The sequence below is a fragment of the Chelmon rostratus genome, chromosome 13 (assembly GCF_017976325.1).
Source record: "Chelmon rostratus isolate fCheRos1 chromosome 13, fCheRos1.pri, whole genome shotgun sequence".
NCBI lineage: Eukaryota > Metazoa > Chordata > Actinopteri > Chaetodontiformes > Chaetodontidae > Chelmon > Chelmon rostratus.
Genome location: NC_055670.1, coordinates 20,077,045 through 20,097,405, shown reverse-complemented (window position 1 = coordinate 20,097,405; position 20,361 = coordinate 20,077,045). Strand labels below are relative to the sequence as shown.

The 20,361-nt window shown below is 42.3% G+C and overlaps 1 protein-coding gene across 2 annotated transcripts in view; it reads right to left on the bottom strand.

Moving 5' to 3' along the window:
• Positions 1 to 5,973: 5,973 nt before the first annotated feature.
• LOC121615912 (neuropilin-2-like) overlaps positions 5,974 to 20,361 on the bottom strand; it is a 91,257-nt gene continuing 76,869 nt past the window's right edge. For both annotated transcript variants that reach the window (XM_041950429.1, XM_041950430.1), the window contains 2 exons: positions 11,386 to 11,448; positions 5,974 to 9,914 (listed from right to left, as the gene is read on the bottom strand). In XM_041950429.1, coding sequence (XP_041806363.1) covers positions 9,586 to 9,914; positions 11,386 to 11,448 — 392 coding nt within the window. In that variant the 3' untranslated portion in view covers positions 5,974 to 9,585. The remainder of the gene's footprint in view (positions 9,915 to 11,385; positions 11,449 to 20,361) is intronic.

Here is a 20,361-nt window from a genome sequence, read left to right as displayed (position 1 = left end):
TGCATTCTTCATACTCTATTTTAAACTGTTTTATTACTTCTCTTCAGTGCGTTTTGTTTGTATGCATTGTCTTTATTCTAAATTCATCCCCACTTTTATTCCTTTATATTTTCCTTCATGTTCCTTTAATCCTTATGTTGTAAAAGACTTTGAGCTGCAATTCTTTTGTGAAAGGTGCCATACAAAGAGTTCTTCTTCTTCTTTTTCTTCTCTTCTTCTTCTTCTTTTTCTTCTGAATTAACAGGCACTCCCAGAGACTGTCAGCGCGCCCGTTGCTTGTCAGCTTACAGCTAACATCTACAGTTACTATATTAGCTGTGTGGGTCAAATAATCACAAACAGCACAAATGAAATTGTCACAAATGAAACCAGGTGAAATGAGACCTTCCCATTATGAGGGACAGACAGGAGGCTGAACTCCCGCTGAGGCTGAGCTCGCCCTAAATACACCGCCGACACTCTTAGTCATTTAAAAAAAAACAACCCTTTAAAGTGTGAGTTCATGTAACGGCGAACAGCTCACAGAGTGAGAGGTTGCTCAGTGGGCTGATCGGGTTTGATCCAACACATATTGACAGATCCGTGTGGGCATGAGCCTTTGCAGTAAAGTAAAGTTGGCTGTGTGGGTGAGGACAGGGAGTGCAAAACACAGGCACTCTGCTACTGGTGCCAGCAACAACCCCTGCAACACACACACACACACACACACACACACACACGCACACACACACACAGTTGTGCCACCTACCCAGATGAAAGCACTGGCTCTGTGGCAGACCACTCTGTGGCTCCCTCGGAGGCCCTGTAGAGGGCTATTGTTGCTATTTATAGGAGAAGGAGTCAGCAGGAGGCCTGTCAGTGTGTACTGTACAGTGTGTGTTTGTGTTTGTGTTTGTGTGCTCGTCTATTTCTGCAACACATATTTTGCAGGTGTTTATGCTTACTTATGTTCTATATCAGAAGAGAACGTGTGTGTGTGAGTGTAGTGCCTACTTGAAGGTTTTCAGTAAGAGCTACAGTCGCACTGTTGCTTCATAACTCAACACACACACACTCACAATCCACTGAAGGAGAAAAACCGCAGCCTTGGATAGTTTAAGAGTCTTAATGTCAACAGCCACCACTAAAAGCACAAGTGTTTGCGGCTGAGCAGCCGCTTTAGATAAGCCAAAGGCTACCGAACGGAAAGACTGATATCATCATACCAGAATGTGCTTCGCTGTAAATGTGACTGATGAAATGCTTTACAAATGAGTGAGAGGGACGAAAAATAATAAAACAGAAAGAAGCAGGCGAGGGGACCGCTGATGATAAAATGTTTCATAAGAGGGGAGAGCGGCGAGGGAAGATGAGATGTTTGAGATGATTTACAGAAGGAGAGAGGCGGGGACAGAAGAAATATGGAGTGAAGCAAGGGATTAATGGAGGAAATGAAGAACAGAGGAGGAGTAAATGATGAACAGAAACAATCAGGGTGGATTAAAAAAACAGAGACATGGAGGTAAAACATGCAAATAAAACATTAATTATACAAAATAAAGTTTCTCAGGTGAGCTTCGCAGCTTTACTGTAACTTTTTCATCTGGTGAAAATTCAGGGACAGTTGCCAGCACCTGGCAAGCATCCAAACAAATGAAAACCCAAAAATGAGAAAGCAATAAACCTTATGGTGTGATTAGATTTACAACAATCTTATTTGTACTGGTGGAATGAGAAAAAAAACTAAAAACGCTTTTGTCTGATGAAGTGTAATTTGATTTAGCAGCATGCAGCCAGTGAGTTCAGGACATTAGGAGAGCAGGGTGCTGGGAGCTGCCAAGACCGCGAGCAGCCCTCTCACCGAGACGCCCACCCAGGTGGTGGGAGATAAAAAAAAAAAAAAAAAAGAAAAGAACATGTAATGGATTTTATACAGTTGGTAAAGGAGACGTTTTGCACTTAGCTCACTTCATGTTTTGTACAAATTGAAAAATAAGACTCAGTAAGAAGCTGCGCAGCATGCAAATTTAATTTTCAGCTCGTTATTTAAAGTATGCTTCTCAGGCCCCTCTCTGCTGATATTGTTGCTGCTCAAAATGATATTCAAATAATTCAAGTTAATCAATTGACGCAAATTAGCTGGGAGCAGCTAAACCAAAGGAAAGAAGTGGAACAAGTGCAACGGTGAAAGAAGGCAGAAAGGGAAAAATGTTCAATAAATATTTGTTTTCTATGCACAAGTATTATTTCAGTATATTAAAATGATTTGGAGGGCTGTAAGACTGACAGGAAATGTTGCAAACAAGGTGAGGAAGGAAGGAAAGAAAGGAGGAAGGAAAGAGGAAAAGAAGGAATTATGCTGTTTGCATCAATTTGGTTTCAGTTGTTTCTGTCTAAGCTGAAGGCAATATACTTCATCTGCATCGCCTACGAGCTGGAAAAAGTGCAGATAACCAAATCAAGTGTGCTTCTGCAAACCCAACAGTGTGGGTTTGCTCACACATGAATGTGAACACACACACACACACACTCAGAGAGAGAGGAAAATTGATTCCTCGGGACGTGTGGAACCTTAAATGAAGCTCAATAATGGAAGTATTTAATGCAAATTTTGAGGTTTCCCTTATTAGATTTTGTCCATTAGAGCTGTTATACATTATGCAAATGTAATGTTTGTAGTTGACATTATATTAGGACTAATGGTTTATAATAGAGTAACTCAATGGTTAATGGTGTTGCCTAACAGCGAGAGGGCCACCAGCTTTCTGCCTTTCTGCTGGAGTCGCACATACACACAAACAGCCCGAGTCTCTCCTGCAGCTTGAACAGCTTTGTGCGGCACATAAGTATTGCTGCCGCGCAATAAGCACCACATTTACCACATTTATAAGGGGAATGCCTGTTGGTTTATGTGGGAGCTGGGTGTGTTATAAAAGACAGAGAGGCGGGAATGGAAAAAATATAAGCAGGGCTGAGGGAGTGATATAACAGTCGGGTACAGTTTGCAACGAGACTCATACAGTAGTGGAATTTGCCTTTTCTTTTTAAACATTTTTCTCATTAAAAAATTGTTTTTTGGGGAAATTCCCAAAATATTAATGTCTAATACTTTTCATTGTGTGTGTGTGTGTGTGTGTGTGTGTGTGTGTGTGTGTGTGTGTGTGTGTGTGTGTGCAAGATCGGTTATTTTGTGCTACTAAGCAGAGAGTTAAAATCTGTGTTAGTAGGCTACACTCTCAGCAAAGGCCAACCACCAGAGACCAGTCTGAAGTGTGTGTTTGCATCCACGCTGGTATGCTTGAGTTAGTGTGAGTCTGTGTTAAACTGCGTTCGGGATCTGGAAGGATGAGAACATAAGAACATAAGACTCCTATTGGTAGTCGGGCTGGCGCATTATTATGTGAATGCAAATGAGGGATCAGCCTCGATCTTGAAATTCTGGGCTGTTGAAAACATTTCCTCATCCCCGAGAGGAGAAGACGTTGTCAACAAACTGTTATGCAGGGAGAGCTGCAGTGGATTTACACACTGAACACAACTGAACCGTGCAGATTAAATGAGGGAATTTGTTTTCTACGAATGTTCTGAGAAATTCATCCATTGTTTTGTTTTATTGTTCTTTGATGTTTCCTGAAAAGTTTTCTGATTATTCTTTTATATTGATGCAGCATAGATGTATTTAAATGTCCACACCAGCACTGCCTCTCGTTGCTCTGATGAAGACATGCTTTGTGTTGCTGCACCTTTATTAGTGCTTCAATCTCCATCTTTTCCAGATTCTGCCTCTGTTGAAGCACCAGTTGAGCTTTAAGAAGGCTGATGCACGGACAACTTACACTTCACACTTTACTGTGAGTGTGTGCAGACATTTTGATGCTTGTGTTGCTGTGTGTGCACAGTGAGGTGTGTGTTTTTATGTCAGAGGCAGCGTGAGAACCAGGTCAGTCTCCTGAGGAGAGGAGCGGCAGATGGATAAATGAGGGCAGGACTGATGAGAAAACGTAGAAGAAAGAGTTGAAGAAATGCTGATGCAGAGAAATTGCTGATAACAGCTCTCTAAGCTAATTAGCGGTCTGAATTAGCATTGTACTGTATACAGTTGCAGCCAATTAAGAAGGAAAGCGATGCAGATGGTCAGGGATGTGGGTCAGTCTGGAGTGAAGTTATTTCAGCCTTTTCAGACTTCTCTAGATCTGAATCTTGTTGTGGTTTCACATGAGCCACTGCTTTCCTGCTTCAACTTGAACTGTCACTCATAATTTCACACCGTGTGTCATGTCCAGCAGACAGCTAATTATCCCAAAATACCATAATATTTGCCCATCATTACTTTCACTTTCTTACTTTTAAGATAAATTAGTGGAGTGGGCGACAGACTTCCTCTTTGTGATCTTGCAGCTAATCTCCAGCAGGCCGGGCGCTTTGGTTTGTGTGTTTTCACGGGTTAATTAGGAGCAAGCTTTCATGGCTCGATTAAATGAAGAGCATCTTTGATCCTTCATGCTTTGGTCTCTCATGGGTACAAACAGCAGAACACCCCTGAGACAGACAGACAGACAGACAGACAGAGATGAGGTGAAAAGTAAAAATGAAGAAAAGGAAGGGTGGAAAGTAGGAAAGGGGAGATAAAGGGAAGAAAGTATGGGTTTATGGTTTATATATATATATGACACTTCTATCACTGCTAGTGTAGCATATTGGCATGCTAGCTAAATAGCTCTAAACACAAAGTACATCTGAAGCTGATGGGAATGTCAATAGATACCGAAGAATCAGACCAATTATAATTTTGACCTGATGATGGCGCTATGAAAAGTCAAGAGATCACCAAAGTTATTTTAGTTAATTGTAGCATATTGCATATCCCGCAGGGGAAGTGAGTGTGTGGACCAAATTCCAAAGCAATCCATCTAATAATGAGACATTTTACTCAATGTCAACCTCATGGTGGCACCAGAGGTGAAGTTGGGGAACTCGTCAAAGTTGTTAGGATTCATCCTGTGGGGACCATGAATGTCTGCACCAGGTTTCATGGCAATCCATCCAGTGGTTGTTGAGAAATTTGAGTGCGGTCCACAGTGGTAGACAAACAGACTATTGCCTTTCCTACAGTCATGCCGCTAATGTGGCTACAAATATGCTAATGTGAGCAATTTATGTTGTGTTTTTATGTGAAAATAGTCATGATAGCGTGAGTTTTTGTGTATGTTGTAAGAAAAGGCAATCCCAGTTTTGAATATGGAAAAATGTTGAAAATCTTTAAAATGTAATTGTAGTTTAACCACTAATCAACTTTTTAAAATCATTCTGGGCCTTAGTAGGCAGCTGATTCATGTTTTTTTCTGTTTGTTTCTTTGTAGAACTGAAAGCATATCTGTCAGTGCTGCAGGATGATCTTGTTTCCAGTAAACTATAATGATCAGTTGTTCCTTCAGTGTGTAACTATACTACTCTAAAGTTTTTTTTTTTTTGTGAAATTTGGTTGAAAACTTTGATTGATTAAACAAAACCCCTGAAGAGCCGAAGGCCTTTTCGGAGATTAGCTAGCATTAGTTAATTAGCACTAGCAATAATCAACTCCTTCTCACTTCCATCTCGTCACATTCAGAGGCTTGGTCAGGACCCTTTGGCATCACTTTTTACAGCAGTGAGTCTCCCTTTAGGATCATTTTTCAACATACAGAGTCGTCCGATAGACTTCTGTAGACAGACCGTCCTCACTCCCAATAAGTTAAATGACATAGTGTAAAGAGCAAGAAAAGCTCGCCTGTGGAGGAGATTCAGGTGGTTTGATGGGTTGAATGCAGGACTTTCCCCCAGAGTTTACATCCCGTGTGAAACCAAACATAAAGAATCATTTCTTTTGTAAGTGAAGAAACATAACGTACATAACTTACTGTACAAAACTAACATAGTTATTTTAATCCAACCAAACAAATAAACACACACCCGTAACAACACAAACACCAGGAACCAAATCACTTGTTATTTAGCCTTTATTAAATAATAATAATAACATTAAAAAAGAAATTTTTCTGTACAAAGTCTACAAACAACAGTTTGAGTTATCTGGCCAGTGCCGTAGGGGTGTGTGTGTGTGTGTGTGTGTGTGTGTGCGCGCGCCTTAATGAAGTGTCCATTTGTCTGTGTGTGAGTGTGTGTTTGTCAGTGTGTACATGTGTGAATCCATCGAGACAGAAGAGGTAATACTATCTGGACTTCCAGAAGGAAAGAGAGAGAGACAAAAGTGTGTGTTTCTGTACTCACTGATCAGTAATGTTGCTGTTTCATGTGTGTGTGTGTGTGTGTGTGTGTGTGTGTGTGTGTGTGTGAGAGAGAGAGAGAGAGAAGGAGAGAGAGAGATAGAGAGACATTATAAGAGACCTCCAAGGCACTTGGAAAACAGTCCAATGAAAAGACAGTTAGATGGACAGAAAACCCTCCACCTCTCTCTCCATCGTTTCCCCCTCCACCTCTCTCCATTGTTCCCCCCTCCATCTCTCCTCCTCTGACCATCTTTCAACACCTTTTTACAATTCCCTTGTTTTCTTTGTTTCATCTCAGCAGGCCTCCTGGTTGTATCCATGCACGCCCTCAAACATGGAGAAATGAGAAAAGAGAGAGACCGGGGGCTCCAGGCGAACATACAACAAGTGTTTCCTCTCTTTTGCTCTTTAAATTCACCCCCCCAGAAGACAACAACTTGGCCTGGATAGTTGACAGATTCAGAGACTAACAAAGAGGACTTTCTGGGATTGACCTTCATCTGCTGCAGCCAAGCAGAGAGAGAAAGAAAAATACAAAGCAGGCAGGGAGACATTTTTTAAATGTCTGAATCGCTGACTCGCCTCCCGCTCTGCCTTTTGGTTTCTTGTCTCTTTGTTTTTAATCCTTCTCACTGTGTTGTCTCTCTCACCGTCCACCTGTCCTGCTGACAGTCTCATGTTTCATTCTGTTCATCTCATTGGCTGCCTGTCCTCTCCATCTGTCAGCTGAGCATCTCATCGGATATGTTTACATGCGGAGAATCACCTGCCGACGAACCTTCTCATACGAATCTTTCACAGACTTTGACTGACCGTGTCGACAAGTTAATTAAATGTTCCCACAGTTCCAACAAGTCTGCAAGCCCAAATGTGTCATGTTTAGCTGCAGATAGTTTAGTTCAAATGCAAGGAAAAGAGATGTCAAGTCTATCTGCTGCCATGTTTTATATTTTATGTAAAAATATACCCATAATGCATCAGTCTCCCATGACTTCCATTCATATGCAGCTAATGTGCTAATTTTTCATTTTCTTACAACCTCTCATTGAACTTTTAGAGATTGTTTATAACTGTCTAACCATAAGCATAAAAACTCAAATGATGCTTTAGTTGCCACATGTGTGCATATTGTAGGAAAAGGACATGAAAAAGGCTGCAGATATGTTTAACATCAGCATTTTGTTGATATGTTAATAAAAAAGCATTCTGGGAGGCATTAAAGGTACCCTGGAGTTTTCGTCTAAAAATACAAAGCAATGCTTAGATTCGGTGTTCCTCATTAAAACTGGTTGTAGCAAATGAATCGAATGCATTTCCTTCCTCATAAAACAAAACCTCTTTTTCCCTCATAATTTAAAATCCTGCATTGTTGCTCATGCTTTTAGCTTAACGTCGCCTTCTTTAAAACCGCCGCAGGGTGCCTTTAAGTTTCCACCGAAATGTATTTAGTTGAAGCCAAAAATGTGGCACATGAATGTGACTCATGTGAAACAGCTGCACCAAGATGTTCCCATGCAACCTGCATATGTCTGTAGGTCCACTACTAGTTTGATGATTGGACTTCTTCTTCTCCTGCATGTAAACATAACCACCATAATTTTTTTCGTCCACGCTCTCTTTCTTCCTGTCTGTCTTTCTGTGTGTGTGTGTGTGTGTTTGTGTGTGCGTGTTTGCGTCTCCTCCTGTTCATCAGTCTCTCCAGCAGCACTGGCCCTCCTCGATGGCTGTCCTCCGATACAGCGTATACTGTAGTTAGCTTAAGGCTCGATTGTGTGTCCAAGAAAGTCGACGGTATGATTTCCGTTCTCCTCCTTTAGTCGTTTCCACCTCCTTCCGTTTTTTTGAGCGTCCTTCATTCAGGGGGTGACGCTAAGACCGGCGGATAACAGGCAGCACGATGTATCGCTCGCTGTCCGTTCACCAACCGGCCTCTTTAACACTCGTTCAGACCCCCTGTGCACATACACAGCTCTTTGGCAATCCATAGGTTGCAATAAAACAATCACTGACATTTTGTTCACACAGTGTCTGTCCATCATTTGGGCATCATACAGTCTGAAAAGCAAAAAAATATAGATATATACCAAAGACAAACCCTAGAATATTGAATCTAAAGCACGACTCCATAACAGCATGTTAGATTTAGATAAACCTCTGATTTTCTGTCCTCCACCTTCCTTTAACGTTCCTCTACTCTTTGTAAAGACTGATAATCTGTAATGGAAAATGTGCCAAAATAGAAAAGGACTGAAGTAACAGTTAAGACCATGGAGTCCAACACAACGCTAAAGAAAGTCTAAAAATGGCGTAAGAGCTCTACAGGGCGGCTACGAACTGAAGCTGGCTTTTCTTTACTTTTTTTTTTTTTCCCAAGTAGACACGAGCCTAAAACAAAACAAAAACAGTCACCATTACTCTTCTATGCCACTGGTTTCACAAAGCGCAGACCGAGGGCAGACAAAGGAGCGAGCGAGCGCCACATGGCAGGCTAATGGACGTTTCAAACTCACAGAACTCATATCTAAAACTTTCAGAACAAAAAGAAAAGGTCCTTTTTCATCCTCTTTTCCTTCATCGCCTTTAGAAATCTAGATTCATTTCAGTTGATATCTTTTAAACTTCTTTGGGGGGGAGGGGGGGGTAGGCATTCGCTTGATATGTGTTGATTTCAGTCAAAAGTACCCACGTTAAAATGGTCCACTGGTGCTGAAGCCTTCACGAACAGTCAGAAGCTGAGACTTTTTCATTTCTGCATGCCGTCTCTATTGGCCACATTCAAATTCAAGATAATGAGGACAAACGCCCCCCTGCAGAGTGCCAGTCATGGGTGCATGTTAATGAAATTCTCTTCTTCATTAAGAATCCCATGACCAAGATTTTATACAAACACCCAAGACTGTGCTGTCATCTGTGGTCCAAATGTCCAGATTGTCATGGGTGCTGTAGTCCGTCTCCTCTCTAGCTTCATGCCAATGGCTGGTGGGTTATATTCTATGATAGATCTGTCATTCATATTCATTTATTCATTCCTTCATTCATTCACAGGCTTTTAGAATCGAGCAGGCTCTCTCCTGCAGGCGGAGGAGATGTGGTACTGTAGGTAGGGGGGACTTGGGGTCAGGTGTTCCCCCAGTTTAGGCCTCATAGCACATAGGTGAGGAAACTCTGGGTTGAACGTTACCCCTTTAGACATCAGAGCAGGATACTAGGTGGGGGTGCTGGGGATTGAAGTAACAGATAGTGCTTCGTGTTTTCTTTGTCCAAGCCGAGAACAAAATGACTTTTGCAGGGGATCACGGGACGCGTCCCTCCCCATCGTTCTCCAGAGTCCTCCTCCTCTTCATGCCTCTGAGCAGCACCTCTGCTGGTTTATCTTCACTTTATGCTTTATCCCGTCGTACAGCTCAAAGTTGTAGTTCTCCAGCGTTGTGGAGGAGCGCGACGAAAGCCCGCTGTAGGAGCAGGTGCAGTAGAGGAGGAGTCCCGCGCACACCGCCCCCAGCAGGACGCCCAGAGAGCTCATCACGATGATGGTGAGGAGGATGGGGTCCAGCGTGTACAGCCAGGCGTTGTCCTTGTCTTTCTCTGACACCAAGGTGACGGAGGGGGGGTCCACATCAGAGGAGGAGGGGGTGGAGAAGGAGGATGGCCACCCTGGGAAGACGTAGTCTGGAGAGAAAAGAGGGAATTTTAGAAAAACTACATAATTACAAAAAACTATCCAATGCCAGTGGTTTTACATGTGTCAGCTACAAGTTACATATTGATTTAATTCAACCGTTGACTTCCACTGACTTCTGTATAGTTTGAAATTCAATTACTACATGAGCAGGCTTTTGAAACTTGATCCGTTACAGTGAAGTCTGCACAGATTCTTGTCAGCTACATAATTGCTGTGTGGCACTACAGTTCAGGTGCGACTTGACTTGAGAAGGTCACATGATTACAACCATAATGTGACACAGACTTGACACATCTTGCAAGTGAGTTTCTGCTAATTGGGAAATTAATGTAGAAGCTAAGGAGCTGAAACCTGAAAAAACAAACCTTTAAAGTGAGACTTCTGCTTCTGATACCACTTATACAGCAGAGTGCATCTAAAGTTAGCTAACCAAATTAGCCACCATAGGCTAGTGGCCATGTGTTTGAGTGTAGTGATCTGAGCAAAGGTCCATTTTATTGCTTATAGATTTAATTTTTCATGTGTAAGAGAAGAAATGTGTCCTTGCTTCTCTCAAAAGTCACTCACTCTCCTTTTAAGGAAATTCATTTAACTGCATTAGAGGCACACGTGCAACATTATGGCTAATTCTGTTAAGCACAACCCCGTTTGTTACTGACTTCAAAAATGGGAAAACTTTATGAAATGAAATTACTTTAAAGGCGCTCCCTGGTGTGCTTCGTGTGTGTTGTGAAAGAGCTGAAGTGTGCACATCTAGTTGGCAAAAGCAATCATGCTAATCCACTTAATGAATGTATACACACGAACAAGCCAATCTTCAATTAAGTACTGCATTTAGAGTGTTTAATGGAAGAGCACACACACACACACACACACACACACACACACACACACACACACACACACACACACAGGGAAGCAGTAAACAGACTTAGTTTAGTGAGGAAAAGGCTGAGTACTCCTCTTGTATCTGTCAAGGGGCTGGGATAAACCAGGGATAGTAACACATGCATGTGGGCACACACACACACACAGGAAGCAAACCGTGATTGTAACAGACAGATGTTTTCTAGGTGCCCAGGAGGAAGATGTCTGTCTCACTTTGTCTGCCATGGAATATGAAAGAGGAGGAGAGGAAACACACACTACCATGCCTGCATGCACACACTGACACACACACACACACACACACACACACACACTTCTCAATGCTCTCTCACACTCTGCCCCTGTCTGTACACACACACACACACACACACCAGAGATTGTCTGTCACTGTTGCCACAGGCTTTCTTCTTGTGGAACCACAAGTAAAGCAAAGAGCCACAAGCATGCCTCTGCTTAAAGAGCTATTTCACTACTCTTTCGGGTGAGACTTGTAAAACAGCCAGTATAGCCTCGGGCTGAGAGGAGAGGAGAGTAGAAGAAGGTGGAACAGAGGAAGGATTCAAACCTCACCTCCATCGATGGGCTGCTTGTGGTTGAAAACAGGATCTTTTCCGAAGTCCATGGGCCTGGGCTCTGTTAGAACGACAGGAAGAACAACAGCATGAATCTCAACCGTCCGCTCCTCGACACGTCGTGATAACATCATCTCTCATGTTGTCGGCACACAAGCTACATAAGTAGATGGAAATCAAACGACACAAACAGCTCAAAGAGTGAGTGATTTTGTTTAAACTTTCTGAAGAGATCAGGCAAAGATCTCCCCGATTTAACAGGGATTTAACCTCCCTTTTGTTCTGTGCTCAGTCTATCAAGGGACAATAACATCCGGAGTTCCTGAACGTTTCGCCGAGACTACCTGCATAAAGCCGGCAAGTTTCATTATGTGATAAGCATCATTTGCTTAGAAATGAGAACAGAGATTGAAGAGATGTGGGAAGAAGTAGACGGACGGGGAGGAGAGAGTGAAAGAAAGGGAGACTGAAAAAAAAGACGCACAAAAGTATTTCATAGAAAAATATCGCTTTTATTACCTTCACATTCCCCACAATGTATTTTCTTTTTATTCCAAGACCATGAAATTCAACAAGCTAAAATACCACATTATATTTCCAAGGCAGGCCGAAGTGCAAGGCTTTGAAGGGTTTGGAAGCTCAATTCTGCTTCAGTTCAGTTTTATTCAAGGAAATTGATATTACAATCCTCAGAAAAAAAGAGCAATATCTGGGCAGCTGATAATCATTTATTGCTGTGGCAAAGGAACCAAAAACACATTATGAAGTGAGGCCTTAAATAGATATAGATATTCAAAAGACAAGAGGTGAAAAACTAATTTAGTAGATATGAAAAAAGATACAGAGGCTCATTTCCTCAGTTTGATAACGTCATTTTTTCTATGAGAGCATTTTAACATCCAGATTGTACCTTCTAAAAACAGCCTTTACGAACTTCCAGCACTCTTCGGTTTGTAAATAATAGTAAGAGATTGAAAGTTTTTAATAAATCCTGTCATCTGCAACATTAAAGCGTTTGCTTATGGATTAAATATGAGGTAATTTCCTTTAAATTAAAGAAGCGACTCAATCAAATGTTTTAATTGTTTAAAACTGACTCAAAATTGGCTTCCAAACCCAATTAAAGAATAAGCACAAGAAATGGATTCAATTTCATTTCAATTCAAATATTTCATCAACCTGCAAAGCGATGCTAAATGGAGTATTCCCTCTCAGATGTTTGGTTGAGCAGAATTTGCTTATTTAATTATTTGATTGCGAGTATCGGCGCCTCCATCGGCTTTGTATGTTTCTCTGTCGTTCAATATTTAATTTGCTTGAAGAGCATGACAGTGAAATCCAGCGCAAGGCAAAAAAGACAATCATGAAGTCGAGGGTCTTTCCTCCACAGAGGCAGAGAAAGTGCACAGTAAATATAACAGCGGTGTGGCCGAAGCCAGGGATGAACGTTTAAGCGGTTTCCCACCTCAAGGCTGCTTTTGTTCAGTCTGAGTGAATCTAAACTAGTCACAGTTTGAATTAAAAGTAATTCAAGGTCATCCCTCGCTGAGGCCGCGTTTCAGAATGATCAGGAAAAATCTTTCTGATTAATATAAAGAACGAAAGCATTAAAGAAATCAAACAACAACAGTGCTTCATTTGATAAAAATGACATCATCAAAGTAGATTTTCCACAAACTCAACGTGTTTGTACTTTACCCCTAAAACGTGTGACTTCACATCACCGAAAACTGAGGGCGAAAAGTGAAAAGCGAGAGGAAACGAGTGAAGTACTTCTGATCAAAAAACATCTGACCAACTGGATGGACGACTCAAAGCACGCAAGCTTGGAAAACTCCAGAATGGGCTGCGTGACTTCAAATACTGTTTGCAGAAGTATTACCCATCCTACAAAATAAAACAGTAGGCAGTCAGACCTGAAACAACGGATGCCTGCATAGCTAAACGTGTACATCCTAATATTTTTTGGAGGTCTTACTGAAATGTGCCCTTCATCTTCACACTACGCTTCGTACATGCACATGAAAGCATCTAATCAGTCCTCTCTTCTGATTGTGCAAATGTACGATCTCACAACAGACCCTCCAGGCTCCGAAGTCTCCTTTCTCACAGTCAACGGAAACCACTAAAGGCCTCGACAAAACATTAAATCACTAACGCAGAGACAGCGAAAGAAGCAGGATGAAAAAACTCGGACACTCTTTGGACGACTGTTGAACACTTTCTAATGATCCTGGCTTAAAGCCCTCAGGCTAGGATCCTGAGAAGAATCATCATGCGGATCTGAAAGGAGATTAAAACTCCCCGTAGCCCCATTTTATCTCCACTGTCCAATTAGCAAAGAGAAGAATAAAAAGGGGTCTTTTTTTATACAGGCAAAGACATGGATGGCTCTTTGGCACCATACGCTGTTCCAGTGGGGGCCTGAGGACCTGTTAGAGTGCTTTCACTCGTAATATTTCTCCAGGAATCAGAGGAGGAGGAGGCAGAAAGAAAAAAAAACAGAGATGGCCTGAGGACTAGAAGTGCTTACTGCAGGGTTTTATGAATGCAATCAGCTCCATTAACTAATTAGAAATATTAAAGGGCTTCAAAGTAGTCTGTGATGGAGAAGCAGGATCGGGAAGTGAGGGAAGGTTGATTTAAAAGCGCCGCATGAAAAGACGCCAGCAAATTTTCCAAATCTTGCAGAAAGTTTGACAGAGGAGAGAGAGGAGGGAGGAGAAAAGTGCACTGCCAGCACAACATAAATACAGCCATATATCACTCCTCTATTTGAATTTCGGACCCACATTGATTGGGTTACAGCACGAGGCTGCTAGGCCGCGTCATATAATGTGTAAATCATACATGAGTCGATTGAAATGAAGGAGACAGGGGACGGATATGTGAGCAAGGAAAAGTGAAATACTTGTTGACTAAAGCAAGAAAAAAATAGCATTTTATGAGCCCAGTTTGGTGAGTCAACAAAGTCAACCAAGAGATTTTAAACATGCATGAAACAGTGATTTAAATGGCTGAATTTGTTGGAAATCCGCACTCTTTGCTAACACGGGTTTGTGTTTGTTAGACAGTGTGTGCCCTGCTTGTAATGTGTGTCTCCATCACACTGTCTATTCTGCCAAAAGACTTCTTTCATCTGCTTTTGTGTTTGAAACAACCTGCCCTCCTCCTTCAATTCTCTCCCTCCTTCAATCCAAACCCCAACCTGCCTCCCTGTTAGCCCTCCTCTTGGAGTAAGAGAAAAATCTATCTTTAGAAAGTATAGAGAGCAGTTCTTTTTTTTTCCACTTCTTTCATCTTCCTCCATCTCTGGGCGCATTCTTTGGAGGGAAAGGGGGCCTCGCTTAATGGGCCCTTCTCCTCCGAGAGATTTTGCTCTCCTCCATTTCTGCCTCTCATTTTCTCTCCTGTGTTTTTTACTGGAAGGATTTGCGATGAAGGGAAGGAGTAGAAGAGGAACAAGCGGGTTTTGAGAAAAAGGCTGGGGGGATTTGGGCATGAACAAAATGATGTAGGGGGCTAGCACACAACGCGAGATGGCGAGGTGCTGAGAATCCCAGAAAATAAGCATCGCAGTGGTGCGCCCTACAGTTGTGGATCTGAATAGAAGCTGAATCTGGGCGTCTCTTACCAAAACCAGGCAAATTGAAATATATTTCTTTGTTTTTACATCATCTGAGTAATTTTCTAATGATGTTTGCTTGAAGCCGGGTGCTTAAATGAGGGCTGCATTTGCAAAATGCAAGTCAAGAAAAGTGGTTAAGATCATCACAGTGAACACAATCAACATGACTGCTGCCTTCAAACAACAGTGGGTATCAAAAATAAACGCTGTATAACTATTATACATCAGAAGCACATGAAGGCCTATTGTAGCATGTGATTATAAAGAAAAATATGGCATTTAATTCACAACCAGTACATTACTCAACTTATCATATTACGATTCACAGTAAATGTAAGAAATTGTCAGAAAATCATGAGAGCCTTCAATAAATGATTGTTAAGAAGCAGAAAAGTGCTAATGTTACTCAACATTGCAAAATAACGCGTAACCCCACTTCAAAAATGCATCATGTCACACTCATCTGGTAAATTTCTATGCAAACTCATCTGCACTCCATCAACATGGGAAAATATGAAAAAGAAAATGAATGCTAACACACATACAGTTAAAACAGATGAGCAGGAAAACACCAAGACAGCTGCGTGACAGTAGTGCTGCACTGGAATCAGTCTTATTTGACAGGTCACGCTGACTGACATGATCAAAAGAACTGACTGGTGATCCTGGATCAGCGCTTCTCTAAAAGGCTTCATACGTGAGAGGCTCTTTCTCACAGCATACGTTTGGTCTCACCTGTCAGATAGAAGCAAAACTGACAATTCACTGCAGCCAGAGGGCCACATTTTCAGATTCCCAGGCTGATATGCAAAACATCCTGTCATCATTCAGCACATGAAAAGACTCAACAGATTTTAACTTGCACAGACTTCAAAGAAAAGTACAACTGCAGATTTTTAGTAAATACATATGTTTTTAGATTGGTTTCATTCACCCAGTCTAATGTGTGCAGGTCATACAGAGATGTTTAGTTTGAACATTAACAGACACAGGCATTATCTGTGAGATCCAGGCAGAAACCCCCCCCCAAAAAAAAACTGTAGAGTCCACTCATACTCTAACTTGACACTGAGGCACAACCTCGTTCCGGAGGTGAAGAGGTAATTGTTTTAAAGCACATTTTTAAGAAGGCATATCAGGATGTAATGAGAAAACTAAAAACAGAGTGAGACTCAATTATCAGCCGGTGTAAAGTTTCCGTGCATGTGTGTGTGAGGCTTTTGAGCCTTGTGTGTTCTGACGCCGGGAGTGTGTTTGTTTCTACGTCTGCGGGATGCCATGTGAGCTGTCTCATCCTATCTCTCCCTCGTGTAAACCCGACAGCGAACAGCACAACACTGATTCCTCCCCAGTCCACAGACCCAAGCAGCCACAGCCACGGCGGTCGGGCAGCTGTCTATCTGTCACGGCTGGACGGGCGGCGCTAATTCTTCCTGCGCCTCTTCCTTTTCTGTTCTTAATCTGTCTCTGTCACTCTCAGTCTCTCAAAGGCCAGTGGACAAGTAAACAGCAGCTTCATTCAGACCCAGAGAAATAGCCCTCTCTCTTTATGCAGCACGGATTGTGACTCCTATCTCCTTGTACCTGTGTGTAAATCCCTTCTCTCTCGGATTATTTGTAAGGCAGGCAGTGTCCAAGATGCAGATCAGAGGAGGAAAATATGCACTAATCAGGCTCGCATCAGCCATCAGAATGGGCAAAAGTTCTTTCATCTGCTCTCCCTGCTGAAGGGTATGAAGTTTAATGTCAGGAGTTCATTGTGCCAGTTACAGCCAACGAGAAAGTTTAGCAAAGGTGTGTCCTGATCAGTAATTCGATCAGTCGTCAGCAACAGGAACTGCAGTGTCTCTTCCATGTCGATTCTCATCAGTGAAGAGTGGAGATTATGCTGCTGTTGATCATTCATTTCAGGGAGCTTTCACGCCCCTTTGATCACTTTATTTGAACAAAGCATTCTAATAAAATTATATCATTCACGTGTAGTCCGGCTGTTCTCAACACTGGGAATCATAGCTGTCGTCTTTCTCCAGCCTGATGGTGAGCATGGGTTCAAGGCTCTGCCCGGTACCTGGGTACAGGTGGTTTTGGTTGGGGCTGTGCATCAGGTTATAGCTGGGGTTTTGGTTCTGGTAGCAGTTTGGGTGACCTTGCTGAATTGGATGCTGGCTGTTGTGGTACATCACTGAATGATGATGACTACCGCTGGTCTTCTTGGTCGCCCAGTGGTACCGATGGCAGCAAAGTATCACCACCACGGTCACAGTGACCAGCAGCAAGAGGGCACCGACTCCTGCCAACACATAGTACCAGTAGGCAGGGACAGGCGGCACCGCCACTGTGTCTACTGTGGGCTCCATCCCAGACATGGCACCCCCTGGAGGGCAGGAGGACACATTACCGGTTGGCACTATGGACGAGAAAGGCAGGCATGCAGACCGCATCGGACAGCTGTTAATTGTCTAATTGACCATTTCCTAAACCCTTCGCCCAGGCAGTGATTGTCAAATCATAGCTAAGCAGCAGCAGTCAGGCATCGTCCGTCAAGCTTTGGATCTCCACACATGCTGCATCGTGTGTGTGGGGCTGACAAGAGACATACTAAGCATTTAGTCTGGAGGGTGTTGTTTTTGTATCCCTTCCAACACCAAAAACAAATTCATCTGCTCCACTGTAAGCAGCCATCGTTAGCATGTCTGGCTAACTAGCTTACTTCCTACAATAGCAACGAGTGCTACTTCTCTGGCTAGAGGGCACAACATTAACTAGCTACCAAAACTAACCTAGGCCTGCTCACTTAGTTTGTGGGGTCACAAACAAGAATATAAGCCAAGCAGCCAAACAGGGTTCTACTAGAATGAAACAAGTCTGACCTGTCGTATAGCTACCATGCTAGTTCAGCTAATTAGGATGCTGATTTTTTACCTGGGACATGCACCTTTAGGTCTTTTTTTAATATCATGTATGTAGCCATGAAAAACATGTTTACGACCACATTTACAGGATTCTCTCTTTAAAATGTGCGTGTTCAACCAACTCATGGAGCTAGGCTAATGCTAGCTTACATAGCTAACTAAAAACAGATGATAAAATATGCTATTTCAGATAGCAAAGGGTGTTTTTTGTCTTCCTAAAGTGTTTTGTTATCAATGTAAATTGCAGACATGCGGAGCGAGATTGGAAAACTTGACAGAGCCAGTAACTAACGGGGTCGGGATTTAACAAATGGTCAATTACTGCAGCAGTGTGCTAAAATGTTGCCTCGCCTTCAACAAGACATAATATGTAAGATCAACAGCAGGCAAAAAACAGGCTGTCAGCTTCTAGATTTAGCTCACTTTCCCAATATCTAAGCATCCATTTGCATTTAACGTCTTTGTTCACCAAAAAAAATAAAAAATAAAAAAAAAATGCTGATGCATATTTTTGCTTTGATTGTGCTGAATCCACTCAGTATTTCTGGTTGATGCAAATGTCACAAGCATTAGCTGCACATTGACACGCAAAGGCTCATGCCATGCGTTCAGATTCAACCGGAGAATGCAAAGCCTTGATTATGCAGCGGCTGGCTGATTTGGACAAAAGGTGGGGGAGTGTTAAGTGGTTGTATTTGGTGGGATGCAGCTGCTTTTATCAGGGCAAGATCACGCTGAAAGGAGTCGAGTGGAGTGGAGAAAGAGATGGAGAGGGGAAGAGGGGAAATCAGAGAGAAATTACAGGGGTAGAGAAAGGATGAGAGAGAAGGCATTATTGGGAGAAAGAATGGAGTGAAATAGAGAGGGGTGGCAGAAAGTGAGGAGGGAGGGGAAGTGAAGAGAGAGAGCTAATCCTTCCATGATATCTTTAATCCTGCATTAGAGGGTTTGTCTGAAACTTCAATACTCTGTCAACTCACTGTGAAAGAAAGCCGCCGAGAGAGAGAGAGAGAGAGAGAAAGGGGTTGTGGAAGAAAGAGAGAATGCGAGCAAGAAAGAAAGGAAGAAAGACAGAGGAAATAGAGCCGGGGCAAGCGAGATGGAGGCGAGAGAAGAGGGAAATAATGAAAGGACAGAGGAAGGAGAGGTGCACAGGAAGACACAGAACGTCAAGGAAACCAGTGAGCTTCATTTTGTCTCTTTTTTTCACACATACAGTCTTTCAGGGTTTCAAATTGGCTTTGATTGTAAAGCAGTGCTCCGAGCAGCCTGCACGGAGAGCCTTCCCACCAGTGGATTAAGACACGGATGATTTCAAGGGCTGCAAAAATTGACCCTTATTTTACTGCTTTTCTTTTTTTTTAATCTGAAGGGGAAAGAGCGCCGTTCCGAAAGCGAGCTAAAAAGGGAGGCTTTCAAGGAACTTCAGTTACTTGAGTTCACTGAATTTCGGTGTTTCTCATTCCAGGTCTGACACTTCACACATCAATAATCTTTAAGCCTTTATCTCAATGAGATACTTAAAAAGTTCAGTTGAAGGTGTTAGTTCTCTCTGTAGTCAAACTGAAGCCAGAATTATCTCCTTTTCTGTGTGTGTGTGTGTGTGTGTGTGTGTGTGTGTGAGAGAGAGAGATCGGTCAGTGTGCAGCCAGCCCTCTCTTGCCAGAAGCCAAATGCCTTCCTTGGTTGCCATGGATACAGAAACCCAACAGTGTGGCGCATTGGTTCATATCACACCACAATGATGCTGCCCGTCTACTGTTAACCACCGACCATGTTATCAGGCTATAATTAAGGAGAAATATTATAATTTTATCCCCAGTTCTCCTTCATTTTCCCATTAATGTAAGATTTTGGGTTACTTTTGTGTCAACAGATTTATTTCATTTAACATATTTCTATTCGTCTTTCTCCACTGAGCACTTTTATGGACAGAATAAGCTTATTACAATCCCTTACAAGAGACCTCACCTGCAGGACGCTGGCAGAAACCACAGTTTCTGACCAGCGATGAAGAGGTAATTATATATGTCTTAATCATAGATCATAGTGGATTTTAACAGTTTAAAAAACCCTGGTGTCCACCACCACAACCCACACACTAACTCTTCAACTATCCACATCAAGACACACTCGATTAAATGACAGCTGAGGCATTTATTGACAGCATATTTGTAATCAATGTTGAGACTAACATGATGCAACTTTTGGCAGTATCTAGTACTCTAATGCATTTTTTTTTTAAAACATGTAACTAAATTACTGTGACTTAAGGCTTACTTCTCTGTTGCTTTGTAGCTCGGTGAACTAATGAATTTTAGCCAGCTGCAGGATGTCGTCTACGCTTCCTGTTTGATTGGATCCCATGCATGGAGATGACATGCAGAATATTCTAGTAAAATGTAACAGCTAAAAGCTTCTATCCACTGTGAAA